The sequence below is a fragment of the Pseudorasbora parva genome, chromosome 19, assembly GCF_024679245.1.
Source record: "Pseudorasbora parva isolate DD20220531a chromosome 19, ASM2467924v1, whole genome shotgun sequence".
NCBI classification, from domain to species: Eukaryota; Metazoa; Chordata; class Actinopteri; order Cypriniformes; family Gobionidae; genus Pseudorasbora; species Pseudorasbora parva.
The window spans coordinates 32,196,438-32,218,042 of NC_090190.1; the positions used below are offsets into that span (position 1 = coordinate 32,196,438).

Below are 21,605 nucleotides of genomic sequence, written 5' to 3' on the forward strand. Positions count from 1 at the left end.
CTGGCACTGCAGGATTTGAGTCCCTGGCAGCGTAGTGTATTACTGATGGTAGACTTTGTAACTTTGGTCCCAGCTATCTGCAGGTCATTCACTGGGTCTACCGTGTGGTTCTGGGATTTTTGCTGACCCTTCTTGTGATCATTTTGACCCCATGGGGTGAGATCTTGCGTGGAACCCCAGATCGAGGGAGATTTCTTTACACCAAGCTGCTTACCTATTGCAGATTCAGTTTTCCCATCCTGGTGCAGGTCTACAATTTCTTGTAAAAGGAGCCTTTTAAAGAAGTTGCAGGTCTGTGAGAGCCAGAAATCTTTCTTTTTTGTAGGTGACCAAATACTTATTTTCCACCATAATTTGCAATTAAAAATCAATTCTGTAAAAATCACGGAATGTGTTTTTCTGGATTTTTCTTTTTCTGCCTCTCATAGTTGAAGTGTACGTATGATGAAAATTACAGGCCTCTCTCATCTTTTTAAGTGGGAGAACTTGCACAATTGGTGGCTAACTAAATACTTTTTTGCCCCACTGTATTAAGTCATTTTTAGATGACATATCAGTGACATTTTGAGCTGAGAATAACTAGAAGAAGAAAAAAAAAACTCTAAAAATGCTAATGAAGTTGGGTTGAAAATGGACAAACCCAGCAATTAGTTTGCTTTAATCCAAAAATTGGGTTAAATGCTTGCTCAACCTGCTGGGTAGTTTTATTTAGTTCAACTATTGTTTAAACCATACTTTTTGCTTGTTTAAAATTAACCCAAAGTATGTTGGAAATTAACACTTATTAATATGTTTAATAAATTAACATATGTTTATTGAATAATAATTAAACCATAAATATGAAATATTGCTTATTAATAAATGTTCACCTTTTTGATTACTATTGCTGCCTCTAATAATTATGTGGGGTTAATTTTATGCCAGTTATATAGTACTTTTAAACAATACTTGGGTTAAATAAAACTGCCCAGAACTGCTGGGTATGTCTATTTTCAACCCAACATATTTAGTGATATATATATATATATATATATATATATATATATATATATATATATATATATATATATATATATATATACATACACTACAGAAATTGCCAAGGTTTTTAAACATTTTAGGTTGACACTACTAAAAAAAATCACAATTGTAAAAACTTTCTTAGTTTTCCATGACCAAGCAAATCCTGCATAAAGAAGGACTTTATTTAAAAAGCCATGGAAATTCCCTGGTCAAAAGCTATGGGAGCCCTGCACATTTGTCGTTTAAGTTATATGCTTGTTTACTATGCAGCTGAAAATAAACAACTATGCATGAATGACATAGTTACATTGTTTAATCTAAGGTTATTTTCATTGGTTCAAATTGGTTTTATTCATATACACGTAAAAACGTTGTAATAGTGTAATTGCTTATTGCCCTTCTCTGCACACAGATTAATGAAACTCAGATGTTTTCATTTTATTTCAAAATTATAATTTCAATAGATTGTGCACACTAAACCTATCAGTTATGCAGACAAACACACGCAAGTCTGTATAAGTATGCATAACAATCCCCGTTTATGAAACCATCTTCGAATTTGTTTTGACTTTTAAACACGCAAAGGCAGATTCCATTTGATCTCTGCATCTGACAAGAGTTGCCTGCACTAATCCACAAAGATCTCACCAAGTCGTCTTTGCATGTTGTTGTACTCCCATCTCACGCGGCACTAGCATGGGGAAAACTCGGGGAGGAGCGACTGACCTAGTTTTGTCCAATTGCATCTCGCGGAGGGCGATACTGACCTACTTTAAGCCAATCGCGTGAAGGAGAGGCCGCCGGTAGGTAGCGTTCGCGCGTGCATGAGCCATGTGCTCGCTACGAGGTCTAGTGCTGGCCTTAAGGTACTGTGGAAATACATTTGTGTCGGCCAAACCGATATGCTCACGTTTTCAGATTATTTTGGCCAATGTAACTAGAAACAATTGAGAGAATGAATGGATATGATGATGTCTACAAATAGCAGCGCTAACAAGAGTCTTGCCATCTGTTTACTTTTGCAGGCACATTCTCACAAACAAATGTTGCTACGGCCACTTTTTTTATTTTATAAAGAACAACAATGTGACACTCTTTCTTTGTCAGTTACAAATGTGATTAATATAAAAAGTCCCGAATACACAATTTCTATGAATAATTTGTGCGAATAAAATCATTTTACGGTCATTCAAATTTGTAATTGACCCTACATGTATTGTATCGAGCCTTTGTCCTTTCTGCTTGAATGTATGTGGCCTGTTCAAATTAATTCGATCTATGAAAATGTAACGGCACAGAAGAGGTTAGTGAAAAGCAGGGGTGCTCTGATATTAATATGTAAACCAGGACGCATGCTATTGGTCAGAGCGGCACGTTTATCATATTGTGGGCGTTACAGTAAGGAGGTGTGTATAATGAATAATGAATAGCCCCGCCCCTTAGAGCCGTTCCCCCGTGAGAGGTGATGTCACGAGCGCTGCCCGTGTACGTTCCAGCTGACTCTTGCTACGATACCGAGCGCTCGCTTTACCGAGTGCCCGACGAAAGAGAGAGAAAGAGAGAGAGAGAGAGAGCGAGAGAGGTTGCGGAGGTTAGCTACAAAAATAACGAGAAAGAGAGAGAGCAACAAAGAGGAAAGAGGAATAATAACAGCCATCAGTCTTAACCGTCATAGCTCACGTTTAATTGTTTATTATATTCTGAAGAGGGGAACCATCTTTTTATTTGCACACGGAGTTTTTTTCCAGCACTCTGGATTCGATTTAGTCTGATTTGATAGTTTACTCGCAGTTTCTTTCCGACTGTGTGGGATTGAATTGTATCTCTGCCTCCATGGACGCCCGTTTAATCCAACTCATTCGGTTTTTCGGGGAATATTTCTGTCCTGGCCGCGAGGAGCACCAGTCAAATGCGATGACACACGTCAACAAATGAGCGGCAATCCTACGGGAAGGTATATTGAACGCAAAACAAACGTTACAATATTATTTCAAAGGAGCTAGTGCGTTTGAAGAGAATGAAGTGCATCTTTCTCACATGAGCGGACCGTACAGGACATCAGTTCACTTCAGTTTTCTAATGGGAACGCATTGGGACTTTGAATGCGAATTTTAAATGCTCATGAACTTCAATATACACCCTGATCACGGCGCGAGGCGTTCGTTTAACTGCCAAACTCAGTTTTTACTGCATTTCTACTTTTGATTGAAACATTTGATTCAGCCAACCAGCCCAACTGACCAGTGATCTGAAAAGTTATTAACCGGTTGAACCTGGACGAGGTGCTACGCCGAGGAATGTCCAGGCCAATTTCTCAGCTATTGCCACCTGACCTTCCAGCAGGGACCAGTCCACAGCTCGGTCCTGCTAACCCTGCAGGTACCACCACCAATGGCCACCTGAATAATTCTATGGCAAGTCTGAAATCCCTTCTTCAGCTGCCTATCAAAGGGGACCAGAGAGGAAAAGACTGCTGTGAAATGAAAGGTGACTCTCTCACTATCTCATCCACAATTGCTATTAAAGTGTTTGTTCGTTTTTAAGATAATCTGTTACAAACAATATCGTTTTTGTTCAGAAAGTATTTTGGTGCAGTTAAATTACAAATAGAGAGCGGCAATGTAACTTTTGTTGCCTCCAAAGCTTTGGACTGATCTACCTCAGTTCTGTGTAACCAGGAAACAGCTTCTATTCTTCATCCAGTCGGGCCGTTTCCTCAGCTGGATGAATAAATCGTTGACAAATGATGCGAATTGACGGGTTCACTACAAATTAAAGAAATTAGGGACCTCTCCCCTCTCTTAAAGGGATTTCTGAAGCTCCCATGGCTGCCATTAAAGGGATGCCATCCTTGCACCGAGGTGATGTTTTAATAGGAATGTACACATTACTATTTGCTCAATTGCGCCCTCTTGTGGATAATCTGTGCCACATCAGCGCTATGAGGTTAAAAGTAATCAGGAAGAGGATAAATACAGTGACAACTTAGTAAATGGTGATTTACGTTGTTCTGTCTCTAAATATGAGTTTGTTAAACTGGTAAATGTTCCAGTGGGATGATGATGATTCCGCTGCTGTTAATCGCAGCTGAAAACGCCCACTCCTCACCGAGATTCTTTTTTTTCTTTTTATTTATTAGTTTCACTCTAGAACATTCATCCACTTCCCATTTGCCAGGACACTGATGTTGTAGAGTAAAACACAGCTTTTCCCCAGCTATCACTGTGCAGTGCATATTCCCCAGCTCCATCTTCAAAAGCTCCAGTGTTGGAGATGACAGCTCAGCTCACTGCTTCCCTCTGAAGCACTCATGCAGCATTCTCATTTGCCAGCCAGAACACCCCCCCCCCCCAATCTCTCATCTCTCCAGCTGAGCGAAGGGCGAGAGAGAGAGAGAGAGAGAGAGAGAGAGAGAGAGAGAGAGAGAGAGAGACTGCCATCTTGGCCCCTGGCATTCCAGTCGTGTACATGGCATTGTGTGTTCCCAAACCCGTAGCAGCTGTGATGGTGCAGCAGTTTAAGGGTTACATACTCACAGTTTTGTTTATTCATTAAGCACACTGTATGGCCTTATGCACAACCGCCATGTTTATTTGTGGAAATTTGTAGGGATGCACCGGTTTTAAAATTGCGTCTATTACAGTTATTCAATATGTTATGGTTAATAACTGATAAATGGGTTATTGTATACAGTTTTATCTTAAAACTAAATCACTTTCTGTATTATATGTAATACTACCAGTGAATTTAGGTAACACAATATTATAATGTACAGTAAGATTTGCTATTGATTAGATTTAACAGTGTTATTAAACTATTAGTGCTTCAAAATGTAGGCGAGTTTTAAATGTTGGCAAATATGATCTAAATTTAAAAATAGAGTATAAGCATGTATGATTAAATATTCAAAGTGTTGGTTCTCTTTCAAGCTGAAATAAAAAATAAATAAAAAATTAGATGAAAAACTTCATATTAGAAATGTCCCCTTGGCAATAAACAGAAATGTTCAGGTGCTAACATTGCTAAAACTAAAACCAAAATAAAAATGAAGCAAAATATTAGAGATAGTTCACCCAAAAATGATAATTCTGTCATCATTTATTTACCCTCAGGTTGTTCCAAACCTGTATGAATTTATTTCTTCTGCTGAACACAAAAGACAATATTTCGAACAATGTCAGTAACTAAACAGCTAATGGGCCCCATTGACTTCTATAGTATTTTCCCCCATATAATGGAAGTCAATGGGGTCCATCAACTGTTTGGTTACCCACATTCTTCAAAATATCTTAACTTGTGTTCAGCAAAAGAAATACATTCATACAAGTTTGGTACAATCTGAGCGTGAATAATTGATGGCAGAATTATCATTTTTAGTGAAACTATCTCTTTAATAACAAAATAAACCTACTAAGACTAAGGAAAATGACAAAGCACATACAATTATTTAAAGCTAAACTAAAATCAAAATAGAAAAGGTAGAAAAGATAACAACACTATAATAATAACACTGTTATAATAATTCATTTTAAAATAGCTAATGACTAATGGTTAGCTGCTGATAACCAATATGGTACTCATATATCAGTCATCCCTAGAAATTTTAATTAATTTACATAAAGTATGAGCTCTATACTGTGTGTGTGACTCAAGCCAGATTTCTTTTAATTTTAGGGCATGGACATTCACATGTAATTTGACTAATTTAGCAATTTTACTTAAATATTTGCAAATTTATTTATGATTAAATAAAAATGTTTTTATTTTATTTTTGCCACTCTCAGATAAAGATAAACCTGTGGACTCTGATGAGGATTCGTTGGGTGCAGCGGGGAGCATGAACGGTGGGAATGCTGGGAACGGCGGGAACGGCACCCTGCGGTCTACCAACCAGTCTGCCTTTCTCGGACCATTGCTATGGGAGCGCACGTTGCCGTGCGACGGTGGCCTGTTCCAGCTACAGTATATGGACCTGGAGGAGTTCTTGACGGAGAACGGGATGGGGTGCATGCCTTCGGGAAACACCTGCAGTACGGCCGCTCAGGTCCCTTCTCAAAGCACACAGTCGGCCGTACCCAGCCAGAGCTCCCAGTGCCCACCTTCATCGTCTCCGCCCTGTTCTTCCTCCGCCTCCTCCATCTCTTCCCTCTCCTCATCGTCTTCATCATCCTCATTACTGGGTCTGGACGTGCCGCAAGGCCCTGGACTGCTGGGAGGTCCGGAGTGTCTGCATGGTAAGAACATTCATGAGTTTTTCATTAGGTTTTGATTGGGCTAACAGCATTTTTTTTTTAGTTTGTGTCTGTGCGATAACCAGTTATTTTGTCTCCTACACTTTTGTATTTTTGTGTGTTCATTGGTGTGAACAAGAGCAAGACAGTCTCAGCGATTCATGTAGACTGCAGTGATGCATGATGGGATATCTGTGTTGGCCTCTGATGCCAAGGGCAATGCTGGCTTTAAAGCTTTAAGGGCACAGCTGTGTGTGTGTGTGTGTGCGTGTGTGTGTGTGTGCGTGTGTGTGTGTGTGTGTGTGTGTGTGTGTGTGTGTGTGTGTGTGTGTGTGTGTGTGTGTACTAGTGCATGTAGAGTGGAAATGTTTCTTCACAGCATAATCATCAGAGCAGATAATAATATTTGGGGAAGCGCCAAATTTAGCTTTACCAAGCAAAAGAAATCCTTCCTAACTAGCCATATGTAATGCCATTTAGTGCCTGCACATAATACTTCTTATAAGTGCAATACTTCAACTATGTCTGTAGTTGTTTTGACAGTGTTAAATTGAGACTGATATAAATTATCAGCGCAATATTCAGCACTGTATTAACTAAAATATCTATTTGAATTTTCAAAATGCTGCACAGAAAGAGAGAGAGGGAGGACCACTCGAGATGGTGGGTGCATTTCTATTGCATGTTTTTAAAATCTCTCTCTCTTTCTCTCTCACTCTCCCTCCCTCCCGCTCTCTCACACGTTGAGGCCATGTGCAGTCGACTTGTCACGTGCCGATGCAGAGAGCAATGGAGAGAGAGACTGAGGGAAAAGAACGGATAGGGAAGGAGAAGAATGGACAAGAAAATAGAAAGAGAAAGCTAAAATGATTCAGTCAACAGATATCATTTTTTACTAGCGGGTGCAGGACAATATCGTTCATTTATGTAAGTGAGGATAGCAAAATAAAGTCAACTGCGACATATTATACCCCCAAATTCTTTAGACTATCAGTAAAATTGATTAAAATGCGGGACTAAAATTATTCAGACACTTTGACTCAGTCCTTAAGTGTTTTTTCTTGAATTGCTAATGCAACCTTTTACACCACAGACTGAACAAAATGAAGCATTGCTTGGTCATTGGTTGACCTAAATTGGTATTATCTAATTGAATACTTAAATTTACCAGCTGATTAGTTGATTGTATCCATTACATACTTTCTATTAAAGTTATCTGACATTATCAAGATGAATTTGTTCTGACTAGGGATGGGTACCGAAAACCGGTATTAAACGGGCCCCGGGGCTGAATTTTGAAAGACCGTTGTATCGATAAGCTCGGACGTTATCGGTTCTTCTGTCGGTACTTTTGAAAATGCATGTGACGAGAGAGAGAGAGAGAGAGAGAGAGAGAGAGAGAGAGAGAGAGAGAGAGAGAGAGAGAGAGAGAGAGCGCGCAAAACGACAGCCCACGGAGGACAGAACTAAACATTCAAATAGCCTAGTTTCACTTTACACTAGATTGTGATAATGTGATTTTATTTTAGATTTTGGCTTCTTTGGCAAAGATTATAATTTTGATATTTATATCTAGCGCAACTTAATTCCCATTGCAGCAGTTGCCTACGCTGTCATTTCTCCATATAACTCAAACGTAATGACAGAATAAGCACGATCAGTGATTGTTGTAAAATGCAGTCTAGCTACTGTTGGTAAATTGTGGGACGCGTTTAATAATAAAAAGAGCGATTAAAAGCACAAACATGTGCGCAAGAGATTGTTCCCAAGTCTGCGCGCGCTCTGAAACAGCCCGCAACGAGACGAGCAAATTACACTTTCGGTTTCACACTCGCGTCTAAACGATCAGATGTACTCAAACATCTGTGTCAAAATGACCGGCTTGGAGAGTCTCTTAAACACAGTTTGTGTCTAAAATGGACGTAGTTATTATGGATAGTCGGGAGAAAGTGTAATGTATCTGCCTATCGCCTATAGATCTGCACGTCTGTCTTAAAGAGGCAGCGGTGTAAATAAACATGATGACGAATTACTGGGAATTAAACAACCAAATGCAAAGAGCAAATCACTCACAGGTCTTGAATGAATAACCAGCTTTAATAAGCATTATTTTGGCTATTTATGATAAACTATGCAGTGTTATTTTACGTTTCATTAGCCTACTAGAATTCTTCCTGAAATTAAAGCACTGTGCAGGCCTATATAATGTGTATCTTTGTTAATTGTGTGTGTGTGTATATATATATATATATATATATATATATATATATATATATATATATATATATATATATATATATATATATATATAATCTCAAAAAGTACCGATAAGAATACCGTTAAAGTACCGGACCGATAAGCAGTATCGTTAAGAGTAGTAATACCGTTAAAACCTTAACGATACCCATCCCTAGTTCTGACACAGTTTAACTCTGAGTTCTCGTCATATTTTATTACCATTTTCTGTGATAGTATGAGAAAATGGTGGAGGTGTCTGAATACATTTCGAATCGACTGTAAGTTTTAAGAGATGTGTATGCATATGCCTGGTATCAGTCTTTTCATCATTGCAAAAGTAATTTTTTTGATTGGAATTAGATGTCTCAAATAAATGAAGTTGTGTTGTGTGTACTTTGTATGGATATGTGTGGCTCCAAAGACATGTTTATAGTTGTATATTTGTACAGACAGACAGACAGACAGACAGATAGATAGATAGATAGATAGATAGATAGATAGATAGATAGATAGATAGATAGATAGATAGATAGATAGATAGATAGATAGATAGATAGATAGATAGATAGATAGATAGATAGATAGATAGATAGATAGATAGATAGATGGGCTTGCCTTTGTATGGCAATATAAACATTGAATGTCATTGTGTGTGTTTGTATAGCTTGTACTATGTGAATTGTGCACACAGCTGTGTCTCTTGTTTATGTCTCCTCCTGCATAGAAAGGAAGAGGCCCAAAGGACAGCTGGTCTTGTGCATGCCCATGGGAAAAAAGACACTTTTTTTCCTCCCTTGCTAGATTTTAGATAGACAAGGATTAGTACAGGAACTGGACAATACGTCGGTTTGGCGGGAGGGGAGCTAGCTTTATGTAACATTCTTCCTATATCACTTTGTGTTGTTCTTTGTGTGTTGTCTTAATGAATGAAAAACAAATCTTTGGCAGGCCTCCTGAGTGCTCAGGCTTAGAAGCTCATTATTAAATTACAAAGAATTTGATTATGTTTACATGAGCAAATTGGGCTTTCAAGAGCTGTTTTAAGTCTGAAGCTGGATTGTTCTGTTGTTCCAATAAACAGAATTATCTTATTTCAACATTTACAGGAGATGATTAAAGGTGTATACAACAGTAAACGTCACATGCACATAATTACCTTCTAATTATATGCGTGTATCCTAAATGCATTATATCTGTGTAAGAAATCACTCAGGAACAATTTAAAGCAACGGCTGCCTTACAGCTAATGTATCATAATTAACGTCAAGTGTTTGCCATCCAATCGCAGTGTTATCAGCTGCTCTAAAAGCATATTTCAAACTATAAAGAGGAAGAATATGTTGGAAGTAAGCAACGTAAAGTGCTGTCACTGGAAAACGAGGCTGAATAATTTAAACGTTCTCGACCATGAACACAATGTGAGCGTTTTCAGGGTCAGTTTTATGATGTTTCTTTGGATGTTTATAACATGAATTGAAACTGCAGGTTGCCTTGTCGACCTTGCCTGCCAGCTGCTGAAATTGGCAAGTGACCACATTGGTTTTTGGTGCACCCTTGTGGCCAAAACAAGCCACTGCAGCTAGTCAAGAAACATACACATCTATTGTTCATAATCCTCTTTGCTTTTAGCCCAGACGCGTGGTGTTTTCATCTGTCTGGTAACTTGTGGCCTGCGACATGTGAGAGACTGTTTTTTCCTTACGCTTCCCTCTTTCTCAACAGGGGCTCAAACTGTACCACCTGACCCTTCTCCGAGCCCCTCGTGCCCACCTCCGCCGGTGGTGCCACCCACCAACGCGGCTGATGTCATGGTGAACTTTGATCCCGACCCCGCTGACCTTGCCCTGTCCAGTGTGCCAGGTCAGGAGGCGTTTGACCCGCGCAGGCATCGCTTCACAGAGGATGAGCTGAAGCCTCAGCCCATGATCAAGAAGGCTCGCAAGATGCTGGTGCCAGATGAACAGAAGGTAATACACTGAATTTAATTTTAGAGATGAAAAGGCATCCATAAATATTCAATGAGAATTATTATAGGATATAGCATTAGAGTCCATCTTATAAAAATATAAGATGGACTCTAAAGTTTGCTAAAGTGTTATTAAATTAAAGCAGTAGTTCAACCAATAATATAAAATGATCCTATAATTTCCTCATCCTATGTGAATATGATTTTCTTCTTTCAGCTGAACACAGTCGGAGTTGTATTAAATAATATCCTGGCTCTTCCCAGCTTTGTAATGGCATTGAATAGGGGCAGAGTTTTTGAAGGTCCAAAAGAGCATCCATCTATCATAAAAGTAATCCATACTCCGACTCCAGTGGGTTAATAGATGCCTTCTGAAGTGAAGCGATTGGGTTTTGTAGGAAAAACATCCATATTTAAAACTTTATAAAATATAATCACTGGCTTCTGGCAAGGCCGTATACGTTCACGAGAGGGCCGAGCTCCGGCAGAAGGGTAACCTCTTACCCAATGCATGACGTAGGACGTAGCTCCTCTTCTCTTATGTCAAAATCCTCAAATTTTTTCTTTAAGGCCCCCGCTCAGAGTCCTGCACGGGTCCATTTTTGGAGACCCGCCCCCGCCCGTACCCGCAAGGTTTAGCACCAGATCCGACCCGTGAAAATATCAAAATTAAATCCTCACCCGCCCAGACCCGTTAATATTTGGCTCGTTACCCGACCCGTGCCCGCGATAAAGCACCCCGCTAAAATCATTAAAATTAAAATGCTTTATTTTTTATCTTGCACCTCTCTCAACATCAACAGCATCATGAATGGGCTAAAGAAAGAGGCTAAAGTGGCTTTAAAGACTCGTTGTCAACAATTTCATATACTCCACTCAACTTTACTTTTACTTCATCCATTGCTATTCCTGCAACACTCGCTCCATCTGGGCTCCGAGAGGTATCAACAAAAGTTTCAATGTCGCAGTGGTGGTGACGTGATGGTGAAATGGCATATCTTTGTTGCATGTTTGTGTAATGGTAATTTGGACATAGATATTGTAATGGGGGAAGAAGGAGGTGGGAACCGGCGAACATTTAAAAGACTTTAACCAAACCAAACGAAAGTAATGTGGGCAGCCCCTCACGGACATCTGCAACGCGCACACACATAATAAAACGTAAACACAACTCAACGTCAAATCCAGGTCTGGTGATCTCTCCAGATCTATGCCTCCGAGCTTCCTCAGAGGACTCGAGACCGGTCACTCGCTCGCTCGCTAGAGCGCTCTCTTCTCTCTCACTCGTCCACCTCGCCACAGAAATATTGCACATATTTTCTACTATCCGCCCGCACAGAGTTAATTATCCGCCCGCATCCCTGCCCGTGAATTTTATAAATGTCACAATCCACCCGTTTTAGCCACTTTTATTTTAGACCCGTTGCAGGACTTTGCCGCCCCGCTTACACTAGTGTGTTTTCGTTTTAAAACACATAAACTTTGCTACGGCTACGTCTGTCGTACACTAGTCTTGCGTTTTCAAACCTTGAAAACAAAGACTTTTGAAGATGCTGCAGACCCTGTTTTAGTTTGAAAACTCTGGGGTCGAGTTTTTGAAAACACATTATGCTAAGTTGATTGTAGAAACCATTGGTGGCTATTGTTACAATGCTTTGGGGAAATGCAGCCCTGAATCGTCTCTCAACGGCTGTGTAACATACCAGCCTTGAAGACCGTGTAAACAAAAACACGGAGACGGAACTGCGTGCTTTGCTGACTTTGAGGTCCTCTTTAGCAGTCGTTGTGCAGTTATTACATGCACAAGAGGCAACTTTTTATACTTGTATGCATACCCAGTGTGCATGAACATGACATGCGTTTTCAGTCATGTAGCGAAGATCGTTTTTGAAACGCAGTGGAAACACCAGTATAAACGACGATCATTTTTATTTTAAAACACTGTTGTAAAAACAAAATGCACTAGTGTAAACAGGGTTAAGTGAAACTACGTTTTACGCCCTATTCGGACGGTAATTGTTTCTCATGTGGACGTCTGTAAAAATAACTTTGCATGCCATCTCAGTGATAAAAATCGTGCATTCCGATGGCGATTTATTCACGGTGGAGGAGCGAGTTTTGTGATCCGCACCTGGGATCACTGCTCACATGGTCAGTCGAATGATTGTTTGTCTGCTGTAAAAGAGTCATATACTTGGAATATTAATAAAATATTTAATTTAATAATAGGACATTATTTATTATTTAAATCTCCTGTTTAAAATGGAAGATATAATTTTTAAATTGTGGAAATAAGCAGAAATAAGTTAATACAATGCTGCAAATTTAACTTATATAACATTAATTACTTCCGTAATAACGGCTCATTTCAAACATTTACTTTTTTTCTCTCTTTCTTTTGAGTGGTGATGAAAGCTTATTCTTGTAAATACTTTTCAGCATTTCAGTAATAAAAGTGTAGACTAGATCTTTAAAATACATCAAAATTACAGGGAAAAGCAACGATATGGTGCTCTGCGGTGGTCAAAAATGATATTAACAGTTAATTTTGAAGCAGTTTTTTCTTGAAAACTCAAAAATGTGGATTCGGATAGCAATTAAATCACCACACGACCTTGTTGTTGGTAAAAAAAAAAAAAAACTTAGGTAATCCGGCTGGGGCTTTTTATACAGGTTGTGGGTGAAAAACACAGACATTCTGGATTCGGACCCAATAAAATCACAGACTAGCCCCTGTTAATGATGAAAATACCGTACGACCCCACGAGAAACAATTACTGTCCGGATAGGGCTATCGACTTCTAATTCGTGACAGGTATTTTGTTTCCCTCTATCCTCTGCTCTAATGTGTTCACTAGTTCTCACCTAAGCATACGCTACACCTACGTCATACGTCGAGTCTCTCTCGTGAACGGCGGAAGCCAGTGATTATAGTTTATTAAGTTTTAAATATATACATTTCTCTTAAAAACCCATCGCTTCACTACAGATGGCATTTGTTAACCCACTGGAGTCGTATGGATTTCTTTTATGATGGATGGATGAAGCTTCAAAAACTCAGGAAATTATTTAATATAACTCCAATTGCGTTTGGCTGACAGAAGAAAGTCATATACAGCTGATTGCTTGAGAGTGAGTAAATGATGGGATCATTTTAATTTTGGGATTAACTAAACATTTTTGTAAAGATTTACTTTAAGTGGGTGGTATAGCTAATCGAAATGTTTAAATGAGCATTAATTGGTGTAAATGAGAATGCACATTTAAATATCCAATATCAGCTGAAAGAGATAATAAAAAAAAACTGAAAAAACAGTATAATATATCATGCAACTGTAATTATGATCTGACCCATTTCCCCTTTTTCACCCTCAAAGGACGACAAGTACTGGAGCCGGCGCTACAAGAACAATGAAGCAGCGAAACGTTCTCGTGACGCCCGTCGGCTAAAGGAAAACCAGATTTCAGTTCGAGCAGCATTCCTGGAACGGGAGAACGCTGCCCTCCGACAAGAGGTCGCCGATATGCGAAAAGAGCTAGGCCGTTGTCGCAACATTATCAACAAATATGAGAACCGCCATGGAGACTTATGAAAAGGAACAACGGAAGGAAGAGAAAGACAATTACTCCTTTTGAAATAGCGTTTCAAGGGCTGTTCAACTCATCCTGGAATGGCATTTTCTCATAGCGATTGCTTCAAATAAGCACTTAGATACTGTTCACAAATTTCTTTTCCTACGTGCAGGGATCTGTTGAGTTTGCTGGGGTGGCACTTAATTGAATCAAATACTTGAAAACTATGGTTCATAGCTGAACAGCCCCAGCTCGAGGGATGTGCACAAGGTCTACATGTAAGCACAAGCATATTTCATAAGCAACGGCTCTTCACCCACGATACCACCCCAAACTTTGACTGTGGATGTGCAATCCAATCTCTCATAAATACTCACGGATCATAAAGGCAGATAACTTATAATGTCATGTAGCCCTTGTGAACATCCTCTTTCTATACAGGATGATTTTCTCAGAGAGAGAATTATACAGGAGGTGGTAGATATGTCATTTTTTTCTATGACAAAAAAACATTGTATATTTTTGAACTGTAAGGGTCAACTATAATAGAGTCGATGAAGAGGCGGAGGAGGGATTGCGGACGGCAGCGAGAGCGAGAAAGATTTTGACATAGGAAAACTGTATATTTTTATACTTGCAGAAGCAGGCAGGCGATGAGATTTTGGAAATAATCTTTTTTGTATATTTTATATATGGGTGGGAGGGTTTGGGGAGCTGGACTGAAAGAGGGCTATATGAAGAAAAAGTCAGGAACGTTATCAGCAAATGATATATTTTTAACATCAGGAGCAGCCAGGCAGGTCAGGAAGAACAAGACTTAAGGGACGCACGAAAAGAAACAGAGGAAAATAGTGAACATGAAAACTGTATAGTTGAATTTTTTTTCATCATGGGTTTGTTTAAACACTTGTTTTGGTATCTTTGATTCCTTTTCTTAAAATTCAGTGTGTGTGTTTGTTTTATCCTGAGGTGAGAGAGAGACAGAGAAAGAGAGAGAGAATGTCTGGAGAGTCTTGAATAGTGCAGAAGATTTTTTTATGTATATATTTAAATGTTAAAGCAAATACGTCCACATGCACACACACTCTTTTTGACACAATCTGGGTGTGGGTTTTCATGGCCAGTACTATATATATATATATATATATATATACTCTTTGAAGACGTCGTGAACCACATAACTGTTAAACACAGCAATATTGTTTCTCTCTCTTTCTCTCTTCCTCGAGCTTTTGACGTTGTGATCGGTGCTGGTTTGGCATTTCTCACCCAGGTCAGCGAGTGAGTTGCATGCTGGCGCATGCATATTTTTCTGGTGCAGGAAAAAAACACTTTGTGTTTACGACCGTCATTTTATATGGTGCTCACCCAGTCTCTTGACCCAAACGCACATAACCCAACAGTTATAACCTGTTTGCCTATAACCTTTGCTCTCTTATGATTTCTTATGATTATTGATTATTGTATGAGGAATCGTATATATATATATATATATATATATATATATATATATATATATATATATATATATATATATATATATATATTTATATAGACCTACACAAGTATATCTATACATCTCCTCTAAATTAACCCCACATCCCCCAAAAAAGACATGCACCCTAATACTACTGTACCATACAAAGTACAATATTATATTATATATTAAATATTAAACTATTCTCTCACTAGATATATGTGTGTACATGAGTATATGCTTGAATATGTGACTATAGATGTAATTTGCATAACTTGAATATATAAATGTAGTATCTTTCTGATAAAAAAGACGGATCTGATTTCTTATCAGTTTTCTCAGGTGTCTGGGATGACTAAAAAACACGCCATGCTGATCAGCGAAACTGTGGCTTTTTTTGCTTGATTGTTGTCCAATTTTTTTGGAGCCAGCTAATGGTGGCTGTATAATTCCACAGAAATGAATAGTGCACTACCAACTCTTTTTGGAGGAAGATTCTGTTAGAAAAATGGAAAGGAAAAAAAAACAACAAAAACAAAACAAAAACAGTGCTGGATATATAACTTTATTACATTAATGATAGGAATTAAATGTCTTTTCCTTTTGAACCTTGTTGTTCTATTATTACGATTGCTTGCATTATCATTGCTGTTGTTATGATTATAATTCTCACCTTTCTTTTCATTGTTTTCTTGCAACAATTTCATTTTCAAAGGAAATGTATTGATCTCTTACCTCCCTTGTAACTGCAAGACCATCTTGAATTACTCAGTCGAGCCCGTTCACTGTTGGAACCATCCACCGAGACTGTGCAAGGCCTCAAGTGCAATGGGGGGTCCGTAATCTTGTCCTTGTGTGTATGAATTTGATATAACCTGAAACAAACAAATTGTAGACTGACTGTTCCTTTCTCTTGACAGAACTTCTTCTACCACTTTTGACTCTTTTTGATGCCGTGTCGAAAACGTACAGTTTGTTAAAAAGAAGCTTAAAGCAAGTGAAGGTTGAAACCTTAAAGAGCTTAAAAACTTTTGACAGTGCTATTTTTCTATGTAACTGTGTGCACATACACTTTCTTGGGCATTGGTAGCCCGTCGTCACTTTTGCAGTGACGGCGCGCTGCTAAATGTTATTGCGGGTATTGTATTCATCATTTTATCCTTTTCCACATGTGGATTATGAACAGCTCCCTGTTTGTGACTGTTATGAACTATGAATCCCATGAGTACACCACTACCAAACATCACTTGGTAATGTCTACTGTTCCTGCCTATGGGGATGCTGGGAAATGTGGTCTGGCTTTTTTTTCTCCCTAAAACACCAATAAATAATTAGCCCTATTCACTGACAATGAATCCCTTGTGCTGTAAACACAAATTAACATCAGAATTGATGGTTGAAAGCAAAGTCATTTGTAAATAGGCCATTTTGAACAAATGTCTTGGAATGTGATCAGAGGCTGATTTTTTTATTTCGTTTTTATAAACCAATGATAGACCAGACCAGAACAGTGTGCCAAACTCTGACTCAATCGATGAATGATCATAGAAGTGAAATAGCAGCTCAGCCCTTGCTTGTGCATTTTGTTTACTCTGTGCTATTGTCGGTCTCTAAGCTAACTGAATAAAGGTTAACAGCAGCTGTCACGCACCCTTTCAGCCAACTATCCAAACCAGTTTCAGGCATGCAAAATGCTCTTTTAGTCTGCTTGCATGCCCATCTGTTTGGGCTTGCGCGTTGAAAGCTTACGTCAATGTCTTCTCATAGATGTATCTTAAGACCGTAGGTGAAGATTTGAAACTGTTCCAATCCAAAAGACCTCAAAAGGTCATATAAAATATGAAATTCTCCTTCTTCATCACTGAAAAGCATTCATAGCATCCATTCACCCAAGTGGCCTTCGCCAGACTGCAGTTGAAAAACTTCACTTTACTGAAAAGCCTCACATTGACTATCTAGTTTCGTTTAAGTTAGGGATATGTGTGAAAACTGATGTCTGTACTAGTGTGTTGGAAACAGTCTAGCCTTGGCATTGGACGGTCGAGTCAAATCAAGGTTTATTGTTCTGCTGCATTGGCGACTAAACAATATGTTTTTCTCCAGTGCGCTCATTTAGCATGAGACAATCAACATTAAACTGTAAATGGAAAAAATAAAAAGAACATTACCAGGAGTGGGCAACAATAAATAGGACATTAATATGAAATGTAGTGCTCAGTATAGCACATTATTGCACTGGTGAATAGAGAATTATTACACTGAGGTCTGTACTGTAATTTCATACACGTACGCAACCCTTTCAGCCGCTAGACTTTTCAGGCAGGAAGTTGGGGGAGTTGGTGAGTCAATGCTATTGAGCATCATGATGGTTCGAGGGGAAAAAAGCTTCCGTTGGATCTGGTAGTTGTAGTGGGTAAAAAGAGTGTTTAGGCTAACATTAGATGATTAAAATAGTAACTCACGTTGGTCTGCTAAGGGGCTCTAGTGGTCAGCTTGTGCTGTATTCGCTAGAAGGCTGGGGGCCCCAGTTGTCGGCTGATTGGGTTTTGAGGGCCCTGACAGCCTCCATAATCCAGGCCTGGCCATACAAGCTTCATAACATGCCAAAAGGCCTTTATATTTGATTACAGTGATGTCCCAGAACATTCTGGTCCTGACAAACCTTGGCCTACCTGTAAATGGCGGTGAAGATTAGGACTTGTTTTGATGTTTTGAAGTATCTTATGAAGAAAATATGTAGGTGGCTCTTTAATAAGGAGGTGTTTGAGTCCTATTGTTTGTTCTTTTATGTTGTGAGCCCACAATAAGTTGAAGCTGTTAACTATAATTATTGAAAAAGAATATTAAAGAGATAGTCACCTAAAAGATATTCACATATTCAGTGCATCCTAATTCACATACTTATGCACTATTCCAAAATCGCATTCTCTCTGTACTTATTTTAAATAAGTAATTACTTCACGGCTGCTAAAAAGTATGTTCTGAACATAAATGTGTGTAGTATGAATGTAATCTGGATGTACTACATTCACCATGTTTTTATTATCATGTGACCTACCAGTGTCACATGGCTTCACTGCCATTCACAAATCCTCACCCGTGGCCTCATGGGATAGTAAAGTATCCATCATATACACACTTCAAAATCTCGCCAGAAGACGTGTGGGTAATTCTGACACGTCTTTTGTCACATTCTGTTTTTCGCTTGCTACATTGTAGGGAAGACAATGTGTAACATTGGTTACTGTCGCAGCTTTGATTAAGTAGCTATAACTCAAAATAAAATGAATACTCTACATGGTTGAGCACATTGTGCATAAGTACATAGTATATTAGTTTAGTGCGTCTTTTGGGACAACTTCTGTAATCATTTACTCACCATCATGTCCAGTCTAGGCATAGATGAACTAAGAGGTTGCCATGGCGTCAACGACTGCTAATGAGTGCCTCAATGGCTATCATTAAATGGGGGGGGTGAAACACTCAGTTTCAGTCAATCTCATGTCCATCTTGAGTACCTATAGTGTAGTATTGCATCCTTCATATCTCTGAAAAATCTTTAGTTTTATTATATTTATAAAATAATTGATCCAGAATCATTCGGAGGCTGAAATAAATTGAACAGGAGAAACAGCAACAGCACGACCGTCCGTCTCTGTGGTATGTACTGTATTTAGTGGCCTGTCAACATTTGTGTGTCTTTACTCGCAGTTTATGAGGACATGATTCGGTTTATGGACTATTGTATGCGACTAAACCTTAGCCGTAGCAAGCAAAACGGTTTTGCACGTCAGACTAGTGTAACGTTATACATAGAACAACAATAGAGTCTGTTAGCATATTTGAATGACGAAGCACGCGATCGTGTCGTTTACTGATGTTAACTCACGCGACGAGCCAACAGCAGAGACATTTGAAGCAGTTTTACTCACCGGCTGCTTCCAAAGCAGGACCGAACCTTTATCGCTGGGACCGCTCCGTCAAAAACACACTTCTTTGGTATGATTTGGTGAAGTCCTGTGACAGCAGTGACCGTGGAAATCCACTTTGCGACGCGACTGAAGCGATGTTGTGATGCTTCCCGTCATTTCTGCGTTCAAATCGGTTCAAATGCAGCGCTGCCAAGTTGCTTGATGTCACCCATAGGAATAAAGTGGAGCGCGGTGCGGACTATAACGACATAAGTGTTCACGGACCACTGGATCTGCAGCTGAGCGAGTGTTTATGGGCGTGCATTTCCTCTCTCGCTCTAGTCACGCGCGCGCGCACCCTACCGGGAGAAGAGCCCGTACAGCCCATACAAGGACCTTCCGCTCTATCGACGTCAAGCCGACCCATACTCGAAAAAAACTCTCCGAAACTTGTGAGAAACCGGAAGGAGTATTTTTAACACAGAAATACTCCATCAAACGTCCAACATTAGTTTTTGAAACTTTGGGTGCGTTCACACTTGTCATGTTTGGTTCGATTAAAACGAACCCTGGTGCGGTTGCTCGGTTAGTGCGGTTCATTTGAACATATGTGAACGCTGCCACCCGAACCCTGGTGCGCACCAAACAAGCGGACCGTGACCGCTAAAAAGATGGGTCTCGGTCCGCTTCCAAACGAACTCTGGTGCGGTTCGATTGATATATGAACGCAACACGGACCAAAGACATGTAAACGGACCAAAAACCGGACGTAATGTCACAAGATGCCACGCATAATGCAGCTGATTTGACGACGCGGAAAGATCGGTGTATCCAAAATGAGTAACTTTAACGTTAGAGGGCAAACATAGAGCAACGAGGAAGAGCCTCATCAATATTTGGTCTGACGAGCATGTTTCGAAAATGCTAGAAAAAACACACAAAAAGCATACCTGGCTCTTCTCATCAAAGTTCCTGTGTTGCCCATTATTAGCAGGTACAGACGACAGAACGGCCGTCTCTTTTGCACAACGGAGGAAATACTGCTGCTGTTTTGAATGTTTTGAACATTTTATGAGCTCTTCATGAGTTCTCAGCGGGTAAAAATAATGCCACATGTACACGCATAAAATGATCGCGTTTAATCCAGCACACAGCGTTGTTTTGAACATTTCATGAGCTCTTCATGAGTTCTCTGGTAAAAAATAATGCCATATGTGTTACACGCATAAAATGATCGCGTTTAATCCAGCACACAGTGTTGTTTTGAATGTTTTGAACATTTCATGAGCTCTTCATGAGTTCTCTGGTAAAAAATAATGCCATATGTACACGCATAAAATGCCCGCGCGTGTAATCCGCACACAGCATTGTTTTGCATGTTCGGTAAACGAGCTCCTACGTCATATAAACCGACCAATCAGGTTGTGAGCGTCTCCCTGTGCCTGTGGTTCGGTAACTTTAGGTTCGCTGTTAAAAATGCCCGTGTGAACGCTAAGCGGACCAGGACTATTATGTTTGTTTTTGTTTTTTGGTCCGGACCAAACTAACCAAACGAACCGAACTACAAGTGTGAACGCACCCTTAGTCTATGTTTAGGATGGGAATCCAAGTCTTTAACAGTGTAAAAAGCTCAGTATGCATGAAACAGCATTTCACCCCCCCCCCCCCAACATGCTCACATTAAGCAGAATTCAATTTTGAGCTAAAATTAATTTAAGCACATTTAAGCATTTTAAAAAATTATTGGGAAACATGTCATTAAAGCATTTGTTTCGTTCACAGAATTATAGGGCAAGGTTTGTTAAATTCCTTTTTATATAAGGAAAAGTCATAGTTCACCCAAAAATGAGTCATTTTTGGATATAAGATCTTCTTTAAGACGAACACAATCGGACTGATATATATATATATATATATATATATATATATATATATATATATATATATATATATATCCTGGCTCTTTCAAGCATTATAATGGCAATTATAATGGCATTGACCAGAGATGGGACCAAGTCACACATGTGCAAGTCTCAAGTAAGTCTCAAGTCTTAACCTTCAAGTCTCAAGTAAGTCCCAAGTATTTTTTTTCTAGTCAAGTCACAGGCTACGTCAAGTCAAGTCCTGTAGTAGGACAAGTCAAGTCACCTTATTATTTCAGCACCTTGTTAAATCAATGCCACATA

At 39.2% G+C, this 21,605-nt stretch overlaps 1 protein-coding gene across 1 annotated transcript; it reads left to right on the top strand.

Moving 5' to 3' along the window:
• Window positions 1-2,516: 2,516 nt before the first annotated feature.
• dbpa (D site albumin promoter binding protein a) lies at window positions 2,517-15,491 on the top strand. The gene is made up of 4 exons (XM_067425913.1): window positions 2,517-3,510; window positions 5,808-6,257; window positions 10,215-10,459; window positions 13,836-15,491. Exons 1-4 carry the CDS (start codon window positions 3,321-3,323, stop codon window positions 14,049-14,051), a joined length of 1,101 nt encoding a protein of 366 aa, XP_067282014.1. The 5' UTR covers window positions 2,517-3,320; the 3' UTR covers window positions 14,052-15,491.
• Window positions 15,492-21,605: the final 6,114 nt, after the last annotated feature.